We start from the raw sequence: 17,552 nt of genomic DNA, 5'->3' as shown, positions 1-17,552 counted from the left end.
CTGCCCTAGTTCCACCCCCAAGCAGGTACCAAGAGCCCCATGCAACCCACTGTGACACCCTGTCCCAGCCTGCTGGGGACCCCATGCTGGGTCTCCAGCCCCAGCTGAGCTGCAGATGCCACATGGATGTGCTTAGAGGAGGTTCCCATCCCTTGACAGCACAGCTGCGGCTCCCTCCTGGGCACCCCCTGGTCCAAGCTGTTTTGCCAGGCAGCTGGCTTCAGCACGAAGGTGCCACTGAGTTACACCAGCGTCCCCCAGACCCTGAGCACCAGTTACACCTCCTTCACCCTTCTGAAGGTTTGGCCCCTCATGGGAATCCCCTGCCCTACGCCTAATCCAGCCCGTGGCTCCATGACCTGGGGCTGGTACCACCCAAACCTGCCGCCTTTCCCAGGGAGATGCCACAGGACATTGTCACCCATCTTGACTCAGACAGTGTCACCTTGGGTGCCTCCCCAGTGGGGCAGGGGTGGCCTTGCAGGGGCTGTGGGTGCCATGTGCCTGTACCCTGGGACAGTGAGGCAGGATGGGATGTGCTGTCCTAAGTGGCATCTTAACTAGATCTGATCCAGCCTTGCAAAGCCACAGCGCCTTCAATTCCCTTAGCACTCCAAATCTGCTACTGTGCATCTAAGCGGATTATTTTAAATACCCCATGATGGACTGCTCCTTTGTAATATAATCCAGCCTTGTGTGTCCCATTCCCCTCCTATTTGCTGTGATTTAGCTGCAGCTGTGACAGCTAGAAACCTCCCCAGCTCCCCCTGCTCCCTAGAAAACATCCCTCGTACCAGCCCCTTCCCCAAATCCTGCTCTGCCCTGTGAGGCTGGATCCTGGGGATGCTCCCGCTGCCTTCCATGCACCCTTAGCATGCAGCCTTTCCTGTCTTGGGCTGAGCAGTGGCCATGGAATGTGCTGCCCCAGAGCTGCTTCATCTGCACCTGGAGTTGAGCCGCTGCTCCCACTGTGGGGCACTGGCATTGCCTCCACTCACACCTCAGAGCCAGATCCTGCCTTGGCTGCTTTCACCAGGAGAGGAGCCATGCAGGAGCCCTTTTGTCTGGGTTTTACCAGTTTCAGGTCTCTTGCCTGAGCTGACTGGCTCTGATACCTCAGCCCTGCCATGAGGTCAGCCGAGTGAGAAAGCATCCTGCTTCCTGCTCCCACTGGAGAGAAGGGTTTGAGGAGGGGGTGTGATGGGGGGCCAGCACAAAGCCCACCCAGCCCTGCGCTCAGCAACAGCAAAGAAGCCGCTGCTTTTCCAAGTGCTTCCCTTTGGGGCTTGTCTGATTAATGAGGGCTTGTTATTTCCAAACTGTTTGAAATCGTGTTTATTTTATCTGCCACCAGATTCCTCTGACTCAGGGCTCATCGTTAACTGCCAAAGATGAGTGACAGATCCCGCTAATTACAGCTAATGATGGCCTTAAAGGATCTCTGCGCGTGCACATGTGTTTGTGTGCACACATGCCAAGGGCCATTTATAATTTAAAGTGGGGAGAGTCGTTAGCATAAACCATGCCCGGATTAATTGCAGAGAGCGGCCTCTCCAGGGAGGATGCTCACCAAGAGCTTGTGGTTTCAAGCGCTGGATGCTCAGGACAGTACAGGCAGCCTGGGCAGCAGCAGTGTGACCCCAAACCAGGTGTCAGCCACAGGGACACCGAATCAAAGCCACCACATAGGAACCATTTGGCACGGAGCCACCGAGCAGCTGGTGGGGACCAGGGGACCCCAACATGTGGCATACAGGCATGACCGGCTCAGAGCCATGCAGGGCCATGGGAGCTGACATCCATCCACTGCCACAGCTCTGCAGGGTGTTTTCCAGCTGGGAGGAGTGCCGTGCCCAGGAAACTCAGTTCTCCCGCAGCTTCCATGGGAACAGGCAGCAGGAGCACTGTGAGATGCTTTTTATGGCCTCCCTGAGGACAAAGTAACTGCAGGAGCACAACCCTGTACTAGACACCAGAGACATCACCCTGGGGGGCTGGGGTTAGCAGTGCCCCCACCTTGGGGAGAGCTCTCCCCTCTTTAGACCCTGAGCGATCAGCCCTGGCATTGACTTGTTTGCTTTTACCTTACTCCCCAGGAGGGAACGAGAGAGGATGGAGCAGAGAGGCTTTCCCCATGCCTGGGCTGGAGGACATGGCATGAGAAGCAGCAGCTGCAGAAGCTCACGGCCACTGCCCTGGCAAGGGGACAGGCAGGCGGCGGCCCAGGCAGAGTGGGCACGTCCCTCGGAAGGGCTGACCAGGGGACTTCCATGACTGGCACAGCGGAGTTTGTTCCAAGCCCTTCCTTAAACCAGCTCCCCACTTGCCCGGGCTGACTTTCCCCCAGCCCTGCAAAGAGGGCACACAGGGACAGACCCCTGTGTCCCCCAGCATCATCTCCTTGCCATTCCCCTCCTTGAGAGTCCGAGCAAGGCCCTCACCCCTCTCCCAGTCCTGCGGACGCAGGCTGCGGGAGAGGCATCCAGAAAGAAACCAAAAGCTGTTCCAGATGGCAAAAGGCTCAGCAGAGCAGAACAACTGCTCCCTAGCCCTTATCTTTCTGCAAACCAAATCCACCCTTCTTGGAAAAAAGTAATTCAAGCTCCTTGGTCTCCCTCGGAGCTGGTGAGTGGGAAGAGCAAAGCGCTGGCGCCGGCTCCCTGGGGAGGGGAAGCGCCATCCTGCAAAGTGCTTCTATATCAGTCTCTGCCACGAGAAGGTCTAAATTGGAAGTGATGGCAGCAGCAAGCGTCAGGATGCTGAGATGGGCCCTGGGGCCAGCACGAAGGGATTTCAGGCTGGATGTGCTCGGCACACAGGGACGCCTGCCAGCACAGGACACTGCAGTTCTAATCCCACTAAAAGCTGGGAGGAAACGACTTGGACAAGGGCTTTTGGCTTCCTCGCTGAAAAGACCAGATTCAGGTCAAGCCTGATGGCTCATGAATTTGTCTTGGATCTTTTGAATTGTTCTGGACCCCAAAACACTCAGGTTTCTCTTTCTGAAACACTCCAGATGTTTCAGTTTAAGGCTCTTGCAGAAACAGCTGTCAGAGGCTGCGGAGCAGAGCTCCCCTCAGAAATGTGCAGCCGCTCAACAGTTATGACCACTCCTGAAATGGCCCAGTGAGGCTGTTGGGGCAGGGCCAGCTCGGGCTGGCGCTTTTGCATTACCAAAACCCTGTCACTGGGGTTTTCAGTCCTCCAAACCCTGTTTCCACAGGGGGTCCTGGGGACCTGTGCTCTCCTGACACCACTTTTTCCCCTGGGGTGGCTTTCTTTGCTGTCATTCCCTGCCAGCACCTTGCAAAGCCTTCTCTAGGCCACCTTCCCCATAGCTTTAAATCCTAGTGTCGCAAGGTTGGGAGGCAACAGGAGAGATGCTCTGGAGAACCCATAGGCCAGGAGCATGAGAGAGTGGTGTTGGAGCAAGAGCAGTGCCAGTGATGCTGGGTGCCTGCTTCTGTGGGCTTAGCACCTTCTCACTGTGGACCGAAAGCTCCAGTGGCATTGGTGACCTTGGGACATCAGCCTATGCAGTCCATGTCTGTGGTACATAGAGCTGCACAGCCCATGGGAAGTGGGTGGCTTTGAGGTCCCAGGGCGACTTTGGGGTGTGCAGAGCTAAACCGTCTCTCCCAAGCCCAGGTGAGATGTTTTTTCCTCTGTGCCATGGCCAGGGAGGGTCAGAGCCATCTGAGATGTGGGGTTCATGACAGGGCAGGCCACCATGAGCTCCTGGGTCTGGGCACCACGCTGCAAGCTGCTTGCTCAGTGGCACACTGAACCCTCCCCAAATAACCCCTGCGATTGCCACCACCCCGCAAAAGAGCCTGATTGCAAAGAAAACAGGGAAGCAGCTGAAAAAATAAAGGTGCTGCCATAGCACAGTGCATGCCACGGTGGAAGTTTGTGATGGTGCTGAAGCACAGCCGCGGATGCTCCTCCCACCCCGGGGCATACAGGGCTGATGCAGGATGGAGAAATTAGGAGTGACAGAGGCAAGCGGGAAGACACCTTGCTGACAGCACTGAGGAGGGGCAGACGGGACTCATGGGTCCTCCAGGTTCTTGGGAAGAGCCAAGGATGCTCAGCAAGGACACTACATCCATGTCTACATGGCATGAGGTTGAATGGTCTAGCCCCAGCCCTTTGTCTCCTGGGGACAACGTGGTGCCAGGCTGCTTGGTAGGATGCCAGCCTCTGTGGGTACCCCAGCTCCTTCACCACCTGCACAACTCCCCAAATGCCAGGAATACACAAAAGATGGAGACATCTGCTCGGTGACCCCAAAGTATGGCCGTGAGCTCCCAGAGACTTGGTGTAGTCCCTGAGCCCAGGCCATGGGGCCGTAACTCTCCCAGAGAATGAGAATGCCAAACCCATTACACCTCTGCCCTGGGCCTCTGGTTATCTCCAGCATTAGCTGGCCTGGGGACAGGAGCAGGTCATGGCACAGCTCCATGCTCCTGGCCAGTGCAGACAGGGTGTGGGTGGAAGCAGCAGTCCCTGCCCTATCTGGCAGCCTCTGGGATTAGCTGTGCGGCACTAGGAGCTGCTCTAGCAGTGGCTGAGTAGGAACAGATACACACAGATAAGGCAACCTGAACCCTAGGGACAGCAAGCCAGCTTCATTAATCCCTGTGCATCCAGGTGCTGATGAAGGCGCTACCATCCCCTTTCCTTCCCCAGCACCTGTGTGTGGCCATCAGTTCTGGCTCACACAAGGACAAAACCTGCTGCTTGCATGGGTGGCCCCTCTCTCCCGGAGCTGCTAAGTGGGTCCCATGTCCCCCTGGGGACACTGCTGGTACAGGGACCTGGCTGGTGCAGGAACACACAGCCTGCATGGGGACAGAGATGGTACAGGTGTCCACAGCCAATGTGGGGCCCCGCAGCCAGTACAGAGAGCTAAGGATGGTGCAGGGACATGCAGTATGGGGACAGTATGGGGACAGGCAGCCAGGGTGGGGACCCAGGTGGTAGGGAGATACACAGTCAGGATGGGGACCCTGCCAGTCCAGGGGCACAGCACAACTGATGGAGACCCATGGACAGCGTGGGGTCACGCAGCCATGACAGGGTCCCAGCCAGCATGGGGATCCTGTAGAGCCCTGGGGCACAGTGATGCTGCAGGTCAGAGGATGACCAGCAGTATTGCCCACCTCTCTGATGGCCTGGCCTCCATCTCCATCCCCATATTCCTCCCCAGGCTCCAGCTCTCTGGCTGAGGTGGGCAGGAGTGTCCAGCACCACGCTGGCACATTGAGGGAAAGAAGCACCACCAGGTCTCTGCCTGCATCCCCATTGCTGGCATGCCACAGGCTGCTCGGGAATGGGTGCAGCACGGCACTCCCGATCCTGTTAGCTCCAGCATGAAAGCACCCGCCACAGCAGCAGCTGGGCCTGGCCACAATCTCTGCTTCCAGGTAAACAGATGAGGCAAGCGGCTCGCCTTCCCTCCCGGCCCAGCAGCCGCGGCCACACAGACCCGCCATTCAGCCCCGATGCCCCACACAAACCCCCAGTGTTTGGGAGAGGGCTCGCGCTCCCCGGGGGGCACTGGGGGGGGCACATGCTGCAGCCAGGCGGTTGACACCCAGCCAGGCTGGAGCGGGGCCAGCGGGCACAGAAAGAGCTGCTGTGTTTCGGCCAACTCCCGCCATGCTGGGGTGGGGGCAGAAAGGGCCCCTTGTGCACGTGGGAGCCAGGGGGTGCCCCACAGCTCGGTGGAATCCAGGGTCCCGTGAGGCTGTGGCAGTGGGTCTGTGGAGTGGTGGTGAGGAGCCAGGGATGGGAACCGAAGGGGTAAGGGTTCGGAGGTGGCAGGCAGGGGAGCTCAGCCAGCACACTGGTGCACAGTGCTGCCGCTGCCCTGCTGCCATCCAAAAGATTTTCAACACCCCAGACTGTGGGAGACAAAACTGGGGGGGGGGGGGGGGGGGCGGGGGTTTGACCAGGAACACATTCAAGCAGTGGCAGAGACAGGAGCAGGAGGCAGCTTTCCCTGGGCGTCACCCTGTGTGCATCCTCCTCAGCCGGTGGGAAGGGTGTGTGTGCTACCAGCACATTCACCCTGTGCTCCTGCACGGCCTCCGCCTGCACAGGCAGCAGGTCACCCACTGAAAGTGTGCCTGTGGCATTTCTCAACAGGACCAAGTCAGGCACTTGCAAGGATGAGAGAGGAGGGTGCCAGCTCCTGCGCTGTGGGGCTCTTCTCCCCCTCCAACCCCCTGAACCTCTCCCCAGACTTTCCTTGGTACTGCCAGGGGTATCTGCCCTGCAGCACAGCTTGGGGTGGTCTGGCCACAGTGGGGCTCAGAGGACTGCTCATCCCTCCGGGGAGCCTGGAACCGAGCTGAGCACATCCCTGTCTCAGCCATGAGCATCCCTGTGGGGCCACGCTGAAGTGGAGAGGGGAAAGCAGGAGGCAGAGCCATGATGCTTCAGCATCCCAGCTGTTCCTCCTGCTGCCTCCACCATCCACAAGCAGTCATCAATGCCTTCGCTGGGGACAATGTCCCCTCTTCCACGCTTCGCACCTTCCTCCCTTGCTGCTCCCGTGAGAAGGTGGCTTTCTTCCCCAAGGAGTGCAGGGAAAGCATTTTCCACCACAGCAGATGAAAATGGATTCACAATCCAATTTTACCCTAGTACCACTTCAGTGATTTTGATGGAACTGCTCTGGATGGGTGCTGGTTTGAACCAGGGGACAGCTGTCGTGGCTTCATAGACTAGGGGTTTCTTATCTGTGTCACCTTTGATTACTGTAATTGAAATCCTGCTCTGATCTGAGCCATGCCTGAATGTTTCTGCTGCCTGTGTGGTGCTCGGCTCGAATGGCAAAATGACGTTAATAGATTTTAAAGCCAGGCAAGGACTGTGAGAGCATTTCTGCCTGACCTCGTGGATAGCAGCCGACAGTCACCACTTACCCCAGTCCTTTGCTCAGCCACTGGCATGGCCCTGCCATCCCCCCATGACTCTTTCTCCCTCCTGGAAGCACAAATCCTGCCTTTCCCCAGAGCTGCTCGTATGTGTGTGCTGGGCAGCCTGCCCCCTCCCACCCCTTCAGAGCGCAATGGGATGCTTTCGAGGAAGGCAGGGTCCAGGGGTGCTGGTGGGATCACAGAGGGATCAGCCACCCTTTAGCTCTCCTGGTCCAGCATGAAATCCCTGATGGGCAGCATTGCCCTTTGCTGGCGTCTCCTGACCAAAAGGGCAGCAGGGTGACATGCTGCTGCCCATCCACTGCCAGGCAGGCTGCAGAGGACAGAAATGCCACTGCGCAGGAGAGGATGCTCCTGGCTTTGGTGCCAAACTGGAAAACCGGCTGTGGCTGGCAATGTGACCAGTGCTTTGTCACCCACCCCATCTTCTGTGAAGGCGCCGGTGGTGTTTAGCTAGAGTCACTGCAGCAGAAAGAGTGACTCCAGCTCAGACAGCATCTGAGGGCAGGAGCTGGGAGGACACGTGTGCTGGCGCACATGCTCCTGCAGTTCAGCTCAGCAAGCAGCTGGCATGAGGAGTGAGCCAGCCCTGGCCAGGCTGTGACAGCAAAGCCAGTGACTCCATTTGGAGTGGGGAGGGTTTACTCAGCCAGTCTGGCCTCTAGAAGATGCCCTCTGGAGCAGGCAGGGGCATCCCAGGTGCAAAGACCCGTCTGGAGAGCCCTGCAAACCCCAAGGGCCAAGCCCTGGCCACACCAGACAACCTCCCCAAACCCCCAGGTTTTCCAGGCCAGCAGCTTTTGTGGCCATGCAGCTGAGAGCTGGCCAGTGCATACCAGCACAGGGGCCTGGGCTTACACCAGTGAGGCTCTGAAGGAGCCATCCCAAAACTTCATATGCCAGCAAAAAGAAAGGAAGGCTGCCCAGACAGCAGGGCAGCCCCCGCACCCCACTGCCAGCATGCACAGAGGCTCCCTCCGAATCCCTGCCAGCCGAGCGGCAGCATTTCCTCTCCGGCAGTGAAACCCCTGGCAGGTCACGGGCTGGCGGCACACACAATGCTTAGGGTTATCCAGCCCATTATCAGCTCCGGCCACGCGGTGTTGGGAGGAAAAGGGTTTCAATCCCAGCCAAGCTGTGTTTCCGCTGGGAGCCGTTCCCCCTGGCATGGGGGAGGGCTGGACCGTGCTATGCTTTCAGCACCGGCACCAATGAGGCAGGGCTGTGGCTGCCATGGGGAGAGAGGGACCGCAGGGCTGTCACCCCATATCCCCACAGCATTGCCAGGGTCCCTCCTCCTGCCAGGGAAGCTGCTGGTCTCTGAGCAGTGCGGTTGCTCCTGCCCCAGCTTTGTCCAGCAGCATTGTGCTGTGGCCTGGGCATGGCCACCTGCAGAGCTTGGGGATGGGAAGAGGGGCCAGAGCTGGTGATCCCAAGGGAAAGGGGCTGCCACCAGGGCATGTGGCAAACATCTGGGTTGGCTGAAACATCCTTTGCTGGGTGCCCCAGCTCCCCACCCCAGGGAACCATCCCAGAGCCCTGGTGTGCTGTGAAAATGCCTGCCTGGAGCAGTACGGGCAACCTGAGAAACCACACCGGCAAAGGCCACCTCTGCCAGCCGGGAGGGGAAGCTGAGGCACGAGGAGATGCCAAGGGAGGCCTCCCACCCCCTTGCCCTTAGGCTGCCATGAGACATCCTTCCCAGGGCTTCCCCAGCTGCTTAAAGCTGGCTAGAGGAAAGCGGACTGCAGCACAGGGTCACTCAGCCCAAAAAACACAGGGTGGGGTGCCCCAGCCCCTGCTCTTCCAAGCCCTCCCAGCAATGAGCATGGGGCAGGCAGGGGAGCAGGCAGAGGCGCCAGCAAAGGCTGGGCTTGCTGTGATCCCCTCCCACTCCATGATTAATGGAACACGGGCTAAAATCAGCTGCAAAGGCAGCAACCCTGGGGTCTCCCAGCAGCATCCCACTGCACACCAGCTGCCTACAAGTGGGTCAGGCAGCAGCTGCCTCACAGCTGGGCACCCTGGGTGCTTGGGGGACACCCATCCTCTGCTGCAGGTGGGAGCATCACTCCCTGCTCCACGGCATGGCTCTGCATCGCTCACCTCCCTGCTGCTGCCCATCTCAGAGGCTTTTTCCTCTCCAGACTCACCAGGCTGGGCTGCATTACAGCCAGAGCAGCTGGGGAGGTACAAGGCCACTTTCTAGGATGCCAAGAGTGAGGATCCCTGTCATGTTCCTCCTCACGCCTTCGGGGATCTGTTATTTTTAGTTGCTCTCTCTACCTCATGTCCCTAGCTAGATCCTGGCTCCCTTTTCTTCTGCTGCCCTTCCCTGTGGTTAATTTGTTTTCTTTGTATTGTTTGCAGATTAGGGGAGGCAGTACCAGGCGTCTCAGCACAGGGGACCACTCGGCCACAGCTTCCCCACGCTTCCCTCCACCCAGGGGTTTTTGGTTGGGTTTTTCCTGGCTATTTTTAATCCACAACACCAGCCCCAAGGGGATGAAACACCAAGGGGTAGCACAAACCGGAGGCACCCTGCAGCTGATGTGCCAGTCCAAGTACTGGGATGCTTGTAGCTGCATGGGGATGCTCCCATGGAGGCAGGGCAGTGCCTGGACCCCAGCATCCCAGGCAGGCGGGGGTCTGCACCTCCTGGGCTGTCCCCTCCTCGCAAGCCCTCTGCTCCCTCCTGGCCCCCTGCACATCCAAGTCTGCAACCTCCACCATGACAGGTGAGCTGGGGAGAGTGAGGGGATGGGCTTTTCCCTTGGATTCAGAAGAAAGCAAACAGGAAAAAAGATTTAAAACTTCAAAGCCAGATACTTATAATTTGGTTTAACGTGGCATTCTGCTTGGCAGCAATGCTGTCACAGCGGTGCCTGTAAGGGGCTCGCAAGTGCCCAGCACACCACATCATGAGATGTCACAGGATGTCACCCACCACCAGCACCACCGCAGCCCTGTGGCCTCCAACCCTGCTGAGCACTGGGGTCTGGGGTGCCATGGTGCTGGGCTCAGGGCTGGGTGTCTGCAGACCAAACCCCACCAGGGACCAGATTTTGGAGCTGCTGGGAGAGCGACTCCCTGGAGAGGCCATGCCTCAGTTTCCCAATAGCACAGGGCTACCAAACCTGCTCTTTGGGAAGGTGTTTTCAAGGTGCTGGGGCTGGGCGCTGGAGCCCAGTCCCCACCCACTAGCGTTATACCACTGCCCCACATAAAGCTCTGGGGGAGCAGGGGGTGCCTGCCTCAGCAGGGTCCAACCTGGGGCAAGGAGGGGACCCTGGCACCACCAGTCCTGTCCCCTCCAGCCACTGCTCTGAAGCAAAAAGGAGACGTCTCTCTTGCCAATTCTCGTTTCCCCAAAAGAAGCCAAAATCCCCTCATTTTCTCCAGAAATCTATGCCACAGGACAGTGCTGCTCCTGCCCCCCACATTCCGCCACCTTTCCCTGCCTCCCACCCCTGATTTTGGCTTTTTTTTTTTTCTTTTTTTTTTTTTCTCCAGAATTCTGTGCTGCATGGTGAGTAAAGGCATCCTGCTGTCTGAGGGCTAACGGCTTGCTGGAGAGATAATAAAGCAAAGGGGAGTAAATTAAAGTGGCTATAAATAGCACCAGGAGAGGAAAAGGAGATGAAGTCATCTTCCTTCAGCTGAGCTGGTATTTGCATCATTTCTTCCCTTTGCCTTCCCCTGCCCCCTCACCCTGCTCCATAAACAGCCCCCACCCCAAGCTCTGGGGTCCTGCTGTGTGCCCCCCTTGGTCCCCATGGGGCTGAGGAATGTCCCCATGCCCGTGGGCTGTGCTGGGGCTGGCTGCCCAGTGCCCAGGGCTTGCCAGAGAGCATGGTGAGGTGTCCTGGATGCGGCTGCCTGGCCCCAGGCTCTGTCTCAGCTTTGCCACTAACCCATAGCATTGCCCTATGCAAAACAGTGCCTCCAGCATGACCCCACTGCTGCAACCCCCAGTCACTGGGAATAGCTTTCAGGAGCCATCATGGAACCATCCCATCCCATTCCCCTTTGCAGCCTGTCCACAGGCAGCTGCAGAGACCCGCCAGGAACAGCGCCTGCGGGAAGAGATGCAGCAAACTCAGCGACAATGAATCCACCCCAGGAAGTCCCTAGAGGAACCAGATTTCATAAATTACATTTTTATTCCTGATGATTTTCACGTCCAAGCCTCCTCCATCATCCCCAGGACACACGGGAGAAAAGGGACCCCAACCCCACAGGAGCCTCCCCAGGGCTAGCAGCCAGCTTCGGACCTCACCCAAAACATGGCCCTCACTGCCAAGGTGGGCACTGTCCCTGTAGCCCCTGAGCAGGCCCAAAGCACCCCCAGCTGCCCCAAAATCCTCCAGCTGCCCATTCACACAAGGTATATTTACGCCTGAGTCAGAATGAGGTCACATTGCGGTTTCCTCCGTGTCAGCTACTGACTCCTATTCCTGTGCTATGCACACACACCCGCTGTGTTATTGCGGGGTATTTATAGCTATTTTACATGTATAATTATAAAACCACAACTCCACACGCGCACAAAAATAATCACGGTGCCGGGATGTGGGGGCAGCGGGGGAGCAGGGCCGTGGCTGTGGGATCAGGGCCGGGGCGTGGACCCCACCGCTACTAATAATTCTTTGCACTTTATATATAGCACCTTTCATCCACAGCTCTCAAAAATGCTTTGCAGGCATTTAATTAAGCTTCCCAACATCCTAATGTGATGACAGCCAAGTAATAATATCCTTGGTTTTAGGTATGAAGAGAGGGGAGGTGGCAGGACTTGTCTGAAGTTCCGCAGCGAGGCAGCCCATGGGGTGGTGAGCCCAGGTGCCCTGTGCCCTGCCCCATGGTTGTGGGCTGCCCACATCAGGATGTGCCCATAGAGGAGATTTTGACCCAGAAAGGGGGTGAGGATGCCAGAGTCCTACCCGACCCCTTTTCTCAGTTTGGGGTGGGGACGACCAGTGACAGCACAGGGTCCAGGGAAGGCGACACGGACCCCAGGGACTGGTGGGCTACAGCTGCCCAACATCTGGATCAGCGGGTAGAAGAGCCTTACGGATCTCAACCAACTCACGGGCAAGAGCTCAGGGGAGAGCAATAAATAAGATGAGAGGTCTGAAAGGGCTGATTTACAAGCAATATTAAGAGTTATAATCCTGCCTGTCCTGGCCACCCCCCAGGGAGGCAGGGTGATGACAAGGACCAGGATACATCACAAAGAGACAGGATTCACGGGGGCCAATGCCAACATATTGCCAAGCAGCAGGGCTGGAAGCAGTTGTGCCTCCCAGTGGTCTGGGCAGCTCAGTGAGGGTATCCCCTCCAGGCAGCTGCCTGGAAATGGGATCCCATAGGGATGGACCTCTGTGGTCCTCAAGGTCTGCAGTTTGTGCTCCACTGAGCACCCTCCCTCCAACGTACATCCCTGCCTGGAGGGACCACTTGCCTTCCACCCTTGGGGTGCTGCAGAGGGCACAAGGGGCATATGCTTTGGTTTTGGATGCTGATGGGACATGAGATGCCACCAGGCTAGAGGGACTCAGCAGGAGCAGTTGGCCAGCAGAGGGCTGGGACTTCAACCGTCAGAGCAGAAGTAAAGATCAAATAGGTGCTGGAGGCAAACAGTGGTGTTGGCAATAAAGGGAGCAGAACTGCAGTCCTGGAGGGTGAATGCTGCATGGGGTCTTTAACATCTGCAGAGAAACACATGCTCCCAGCTCATTTCCCAAGCAAGGAGAGGTGGGGGACAAGTACCTGTCCTCATCACCAACCTGGGGATGCCCATGGGGGAAGCAGCAGTGCATCAATGGATGCAATGTGATTCTGCACATGTGAAAACTAAATGCAAGCATAAACACGGCTTGGATCCTGTAGCAAGCACCATCCTGACGTTTTATGGTTGTGTTGGTATTTTTCTCGTCCCAGACTGCAGCCAAATCCCTGATCATCGAAACAAGCTGTGCAGCAACCCCCAACTAATAGTACCTACACCCACTGAGCCCCCAAAATGGGGGAGCAGGACCTGTTTGCACCACACCAGGACCAAAGCGCAGTGACACAGACATTAAGCAAGAAAATGGCTGCAAACCTTCCAAGGGGCTGCAAAGAAATGCCCCAAAACCAGCCTCTCTGAGGAGAAAGGTGGGAGGGGAAATGAGAACATGGCCAGGGAGCCAGCGCAGCCCGGGCACCGCCACAGGAATGCAGGCACCTTCCTGTCACCGCACCAGCCACTGAAACCGCCTCACAACCTGCTGTTCTCGCCTCCGTGAATTTCACTCCTGCTGCCCCCACCTCCACCACCAGCCGGGCATCTCTTACCAGGGGCTGCATGTGCCTCCGCCGCATCGCTGGCCGTGATAAGGGACTCGAGGATCCTTGCGCGGAGCTCGGGACTTGCCTCAGTGCTGTGGGGAGAATGGAGGGTCTGTGAGGGTGCCACAGCAGCTCAGCCACCCCAGAGGCACCCACACCCCTGGGACAAAAGCCAGCCACCCTGATGGACCTCTTGTGGAACTGGGGCAATGCTGTGTATTCCAGTCCCGCGTATGACATCACACCTGGTCACTGTGGGAACAGCTGTGATTTCAGAGCATCACAGTTGGGATGGGGGCTCCCGGCTCTGGCCTCCCCTTCAGAAAACCCAAGGCTGAGCCCTTCTCTTGCCTGCCCCACCCTGTGCATGGCAGGGGCTCCTCACCTGGCAGCTGCAGGGTGGAGAAGCAGCTCCCCAAAGAGCTCAGCCAGGAGCCGAGGTGAGAGACGGCTCCTGCAGGTGCCCTGGCAGAGGCGGCAGAAATGGCAGGTGAGCTGGCGCAGGAGCAGTGCCTGGGGCTGCGGCAGGGCCGGGGGGGCCAGCAGGGCTCTGGCTCGCTGGCCACACTCCTCCAGGCCTGGGGTCTCTGCAACAGAGGGGAAACAGGAGAAGAAAAGTCAATTCGGGAGGCCGGGGCATCCCCTAACCTCTCTTTGGGAGCCCGGCACCTGCCAGCACACATAGTATGAGCTGTGGCAGATCTCTACTACCCACAGAGCCTCCAAAAAACTGACCTCAACCTGTCTCCCAAAAAACATGACTTCTTCTTTGGAGCTCATCCCTTCCCACAGACAGGCTGTGGGACACACGGGTACCCCAGGGAGCACAGGGCACACAGAGGTGTGAAGAGGTCTTGAAAAAGACCCCTGGGAGTCTCAGCTGCCTCTCGCTGGAGGCTGCCAGCCCCACTTACCCGCTCACACCACCCCAGATCACATTGTAGGGTGACTTTAGCACATTTCCCCTCTCAGCACAGCAAGGGAGGGAGCATCCGGGGCTGAGCTACTCACCTGGCAAGGGCTGCACCTAAACACCCCTCGCTGCTCTACCTGAGGAGAACTGTGAGAGCCCTACCTTGGTGCACAGAAAAGACATGGAAAAGGCAGAGCAAAGCAGAGGTGGGCAAATAAGCACCCGCTGGAAGGTCTGCCAAATTTAAAGGCTCAGCCCTCCCCTGCAGAAAAAGCAAGCTGGGAGGGAAAACGCTTTTTAGGAGAAAAAAACCCTGCACCTAGGCTGAGAGCTACAGGCACAGCGGTAAGCAAAGCCCCTGCAGCCCTCCCAGTGTGGTCTCTCTTGCACCCTGAAATGCAGCGGCAGGGGCGGCTGGTTTGGGGGACAACTACTTCCAGAGATACTTGAATTGCCCATGTAAATAAAAGTAGGCACCTAATGGTGTTGCCCATCATGGAGGTACTACCAAAACCCCTGTCACGGGTGCCCCAAACAGCCCACAGCCCTGTGGTGCTCCCACAAGCAGCCCCAGTGCCCTCTGGCAGCCTTGGCCAGGGCTCCCTGGTCTTGTGAGCTGTGAGCTCAGTGGTCTGGGACTGTGTCCCTGCCCTGGGCACAGGAAACAGCAGCTCTCTGGCCATCCTCCATCCCTTCCATGGCCCCAGCCCTTTCATCTGTGGGGGACAGGGAAGTCCCCAGGGCTGTGTTGCTCTCAGCCAGCTTCAAAGCCCGGCTTGGCTGGGGGCTGACTCAGCTCCCTGCAGCTCTTTTGCACCAGGGCTGAGGTTTGGCTGATGCCCAGCCAGCCCCGGCATCCATCCTTGGGGCTGGGGTGCACCAGAGCCAGAGGGGCAGGGGGTCCAGGATCCCCTCTGAAGCAGGTCCACAATCTGGCTGGGATAGTGATGGGGTGTTTGTGTACCCCTGTATCCAACAAGCTGTTCCAGTGAGATATTTGGCTTTGCTCCAGGCCTCCCCTACGCCAATCAGCTGCTTTTTGCACCTTTTTGTACACAGGGGATGCCACAGGGAAAAGGTCCACAGCCAAGAGGGGAATCTGGGGATGATTTTGACCCCTTTTGCAGGTAGTCAGCTTGCCGCTTTTCTAGCCTGCAGTCTCAAGCAGGGCAGAAGGAGCCTGCTTGCAGGGCAGACTGCCAAAAACCAGCACTGTCTCCTGAAAGACTTGAGTTTTTATTTTTTTTTTAAAGCCCCAGAGAAATCCCCATCGGTTTTGCCTCCGTTCCTGCCCCCTCCTCCTCCTCCTGCACCCATTGTGCCCAGACCAGAGCCCACTCCAGCACAGGCTATGGGGAAAGGCACTTCTCTTTGAAGTCATTTAACGAGGCAACCCAGCTAATTGCTTCCTAATTGCGTTTTTATCCTTGGAAGGGAGGCAGCCTTTGATTTCTCCTCTCTCCTACGGCTGAGGGGAAGGCAGCATCTCAGTGCTACCAGCCCCAGGGGTATTCCTCCTGGCTTCATGTCTGCAGGGCAGGGAGGACTGGGTGTGAGTTATCTCTTGTCTTTGTGTGGCCCTCCTGCCTTTCCAGAGGCTACAAAGAGTCCATTGCCTTTTCCTGCCAGGACGTGGTAGGAAAAGGCCACACTGGTCTGGCCGTGGGTGATCTTTTAGTGCCTCTTAAGGCAGCCAAGAGCATGACCTGCACTAATCTGGTTTAGGACGGGGAGGTGATACGCAGGGATGGAGGACACTACAGCAAACGCAGCGAGACAGCAGCTGCTGCAAAAGGGGAAATCCTGGTTTTGAAGGTGGCAAGGGGTTCAGGTCCTATCTAACACAGTGGGCAAGGGCCTCTTCTGTGCCTGGAGATGCCTGCGGGGCCTCAGGCTGTGAGGAGCTGAGTGGCTGTGCAAGGACACATTTGAAATGGGTTTTGGTCCAGGCTCCCTACTGGGATGGACTGTGGACTCTGCTGACCTGGGTATGAGCCCATCCCTGTTTATTTGAAAGAAAAAAATCAAATAAAGCCAAAACTTTGAGGGTCTCATACATTTCCACAGAGGCTGGAAAGCTTGCAGGGACCTAAAGGCACTTCCTAACAGCAGTAAACTGAAAAAGCAGAGAATTTTCTATGCCCATATAAAGCCAAGAGTTAATGAGATTACAGTAAAAAATTCCCAGGCAGCAGAGCCAAAAGATTATAATAACGCTTTCTTCTGGGGCCAGCATCACCCAGCCTTGGCAGCCGCCCATCCCGGCAGGCAGCACCTCCTTCTCTGGGCACTGCAGCGGGAGAGGACTATGCTGTGGTGGGGGTGAAGCAGCCCACTGGGTCTCCCTCACTTTCCCGGAGCATCTCCCAAAAGGTGCTGTGCCACTCCTGCACAGGGGATGTTCCCAGCTGTCCTTCTCGGGCTCTGCCCTTACTGCACCATCAGGCAGGAGATAGTCTCAGGAGCCACCCTGGAGATGCTGGGGAGCCTTTCTAGGGGCTTACTAAGCCTTCTTCAGCCCCAGAAAAGTTCCCGGGAGTGGGGGAAGCCCAGCCGTGCTTACCTTGAGCCATATGGACCAAGTCGCTGTAGAGAGCTGGAGGGATCAGGGGCGACGGGAGCTCCTGGAGGTACCACTTCAGGGCCTCCGCCAGCGTCTGGGCATCATACAGGTCCATGTCCACGGTTGAGGCGTCTGCAGGGAGAGACCCAGCGGGAGCCCTTAGACCGTGGTGCTGCCGCTCTGGTGAGGCGCTCGGAACCCTTCCATCCCTGCTGGCCTTCCTCTGGACATGGATGCCGATGTCTTTGCCCATGCCCCCCATCCCCCAGGTGTGGCAGCCCATGATTTCACTGCCAACACACCCCAGCAAATATTCGTGTCCCAGTTTCCACTGACTCTGAGTTCCATGTGCCCATGGAAAGTATGAGGCAGCATCTCTGCCTCATGTGCACTATATGTCCAGTGTGTGGGGCAGGGACTCTTGCCACCCTACCGGGGTCCCACTGCAGGATAGTACCCATGGAAGAGGCTCAGCAGCTGCCCCAGGCACCCTCAGGCCATCAGGAGCCAGGCACCATGTGGCAACCCTAGCCCTGGAGAACCAACTTGGAAAAATGCATTCATGGAACGGAGTTATGGTCCCCAGGCAACACACATTGCTGAAGGCCTACGTCACCCCCAGTGAGCCCAAAATGCTGCAGACGTGCTCTAAAAAGCAGCTGCCCTGGGAGAGGTGGTGAAGATTGCTCCAGGGATGGGACAAAGCACCTGGGGGAGGCTGAGCCCACCCAGCCTGGGCTTGGGACGGGGCAGTGCTCCAAGCAGAAATATCCCACGGTCCAGCAGGAGCCAA

General features: G+C 57.6%; 2 protein-coding genes across 2 annotated transcripts in view; one reads left to right on the top strand and one right to left on the bottom strand.

Moving 5' to 3' along the window:
* TSPAN1 (tetraspanin 1) overlaps positions 1 to 17,552 on the top strand; it is a 45,371-nt gene that overhangs the window by 2,336 nt on the left and 25,483 nt on the right. The gene's annotated exons all lie outside the window — the stretch shown is intronic.
* PIK3R3 (phosphoinositide-3-kinase regulatory subunit 3) overlaps positions 1 to 17,552 on the bottom strand; it is an 83,535-nt gene that overhangs the window by 52,763 nt on the left and 13,220 nt on the right. The window contains exons 5-7 of the mRNA XM_064455173.1: positions 16,760 to 16,891; positions 13,669 to 13,870; positions 13,290 to 13,375 (exon numbers count right to left, since the gene is read on the bottom strand). Coding sequence (XP_064311243.1) covers positions 13,290 to 13,375; positions 13,669 to 13,870; positions 16,760 to 16,891 — 420 coding nt within the window. The remainder of the gene's footprint in view (positions 1 to 13,289; positions 13,376 to 13,668; positions 13,871 to 16,759; positions 16,892 to 17,552) is intronic.

Source organism: Phalacrocorax carbo, chromosome 6, assembly GCF_963921805.1.
Source record: "Phalacrocorax carbo chromosome 6, bPhaCar2.1, whole genome shotgun sequence".
In the NCBI taxonomy this organism is placed as follows: Eukaryota; Metazoa; Chordata; class Aves; order Suliformes; family Phalacrocoracidae; genus Phalacrocorax; species Phalacrocorax carbo.
Note: the sequence above shows the minus strand (reverse complement) of the source record. Positions and strands in the feature narration are given on the sequence as shown.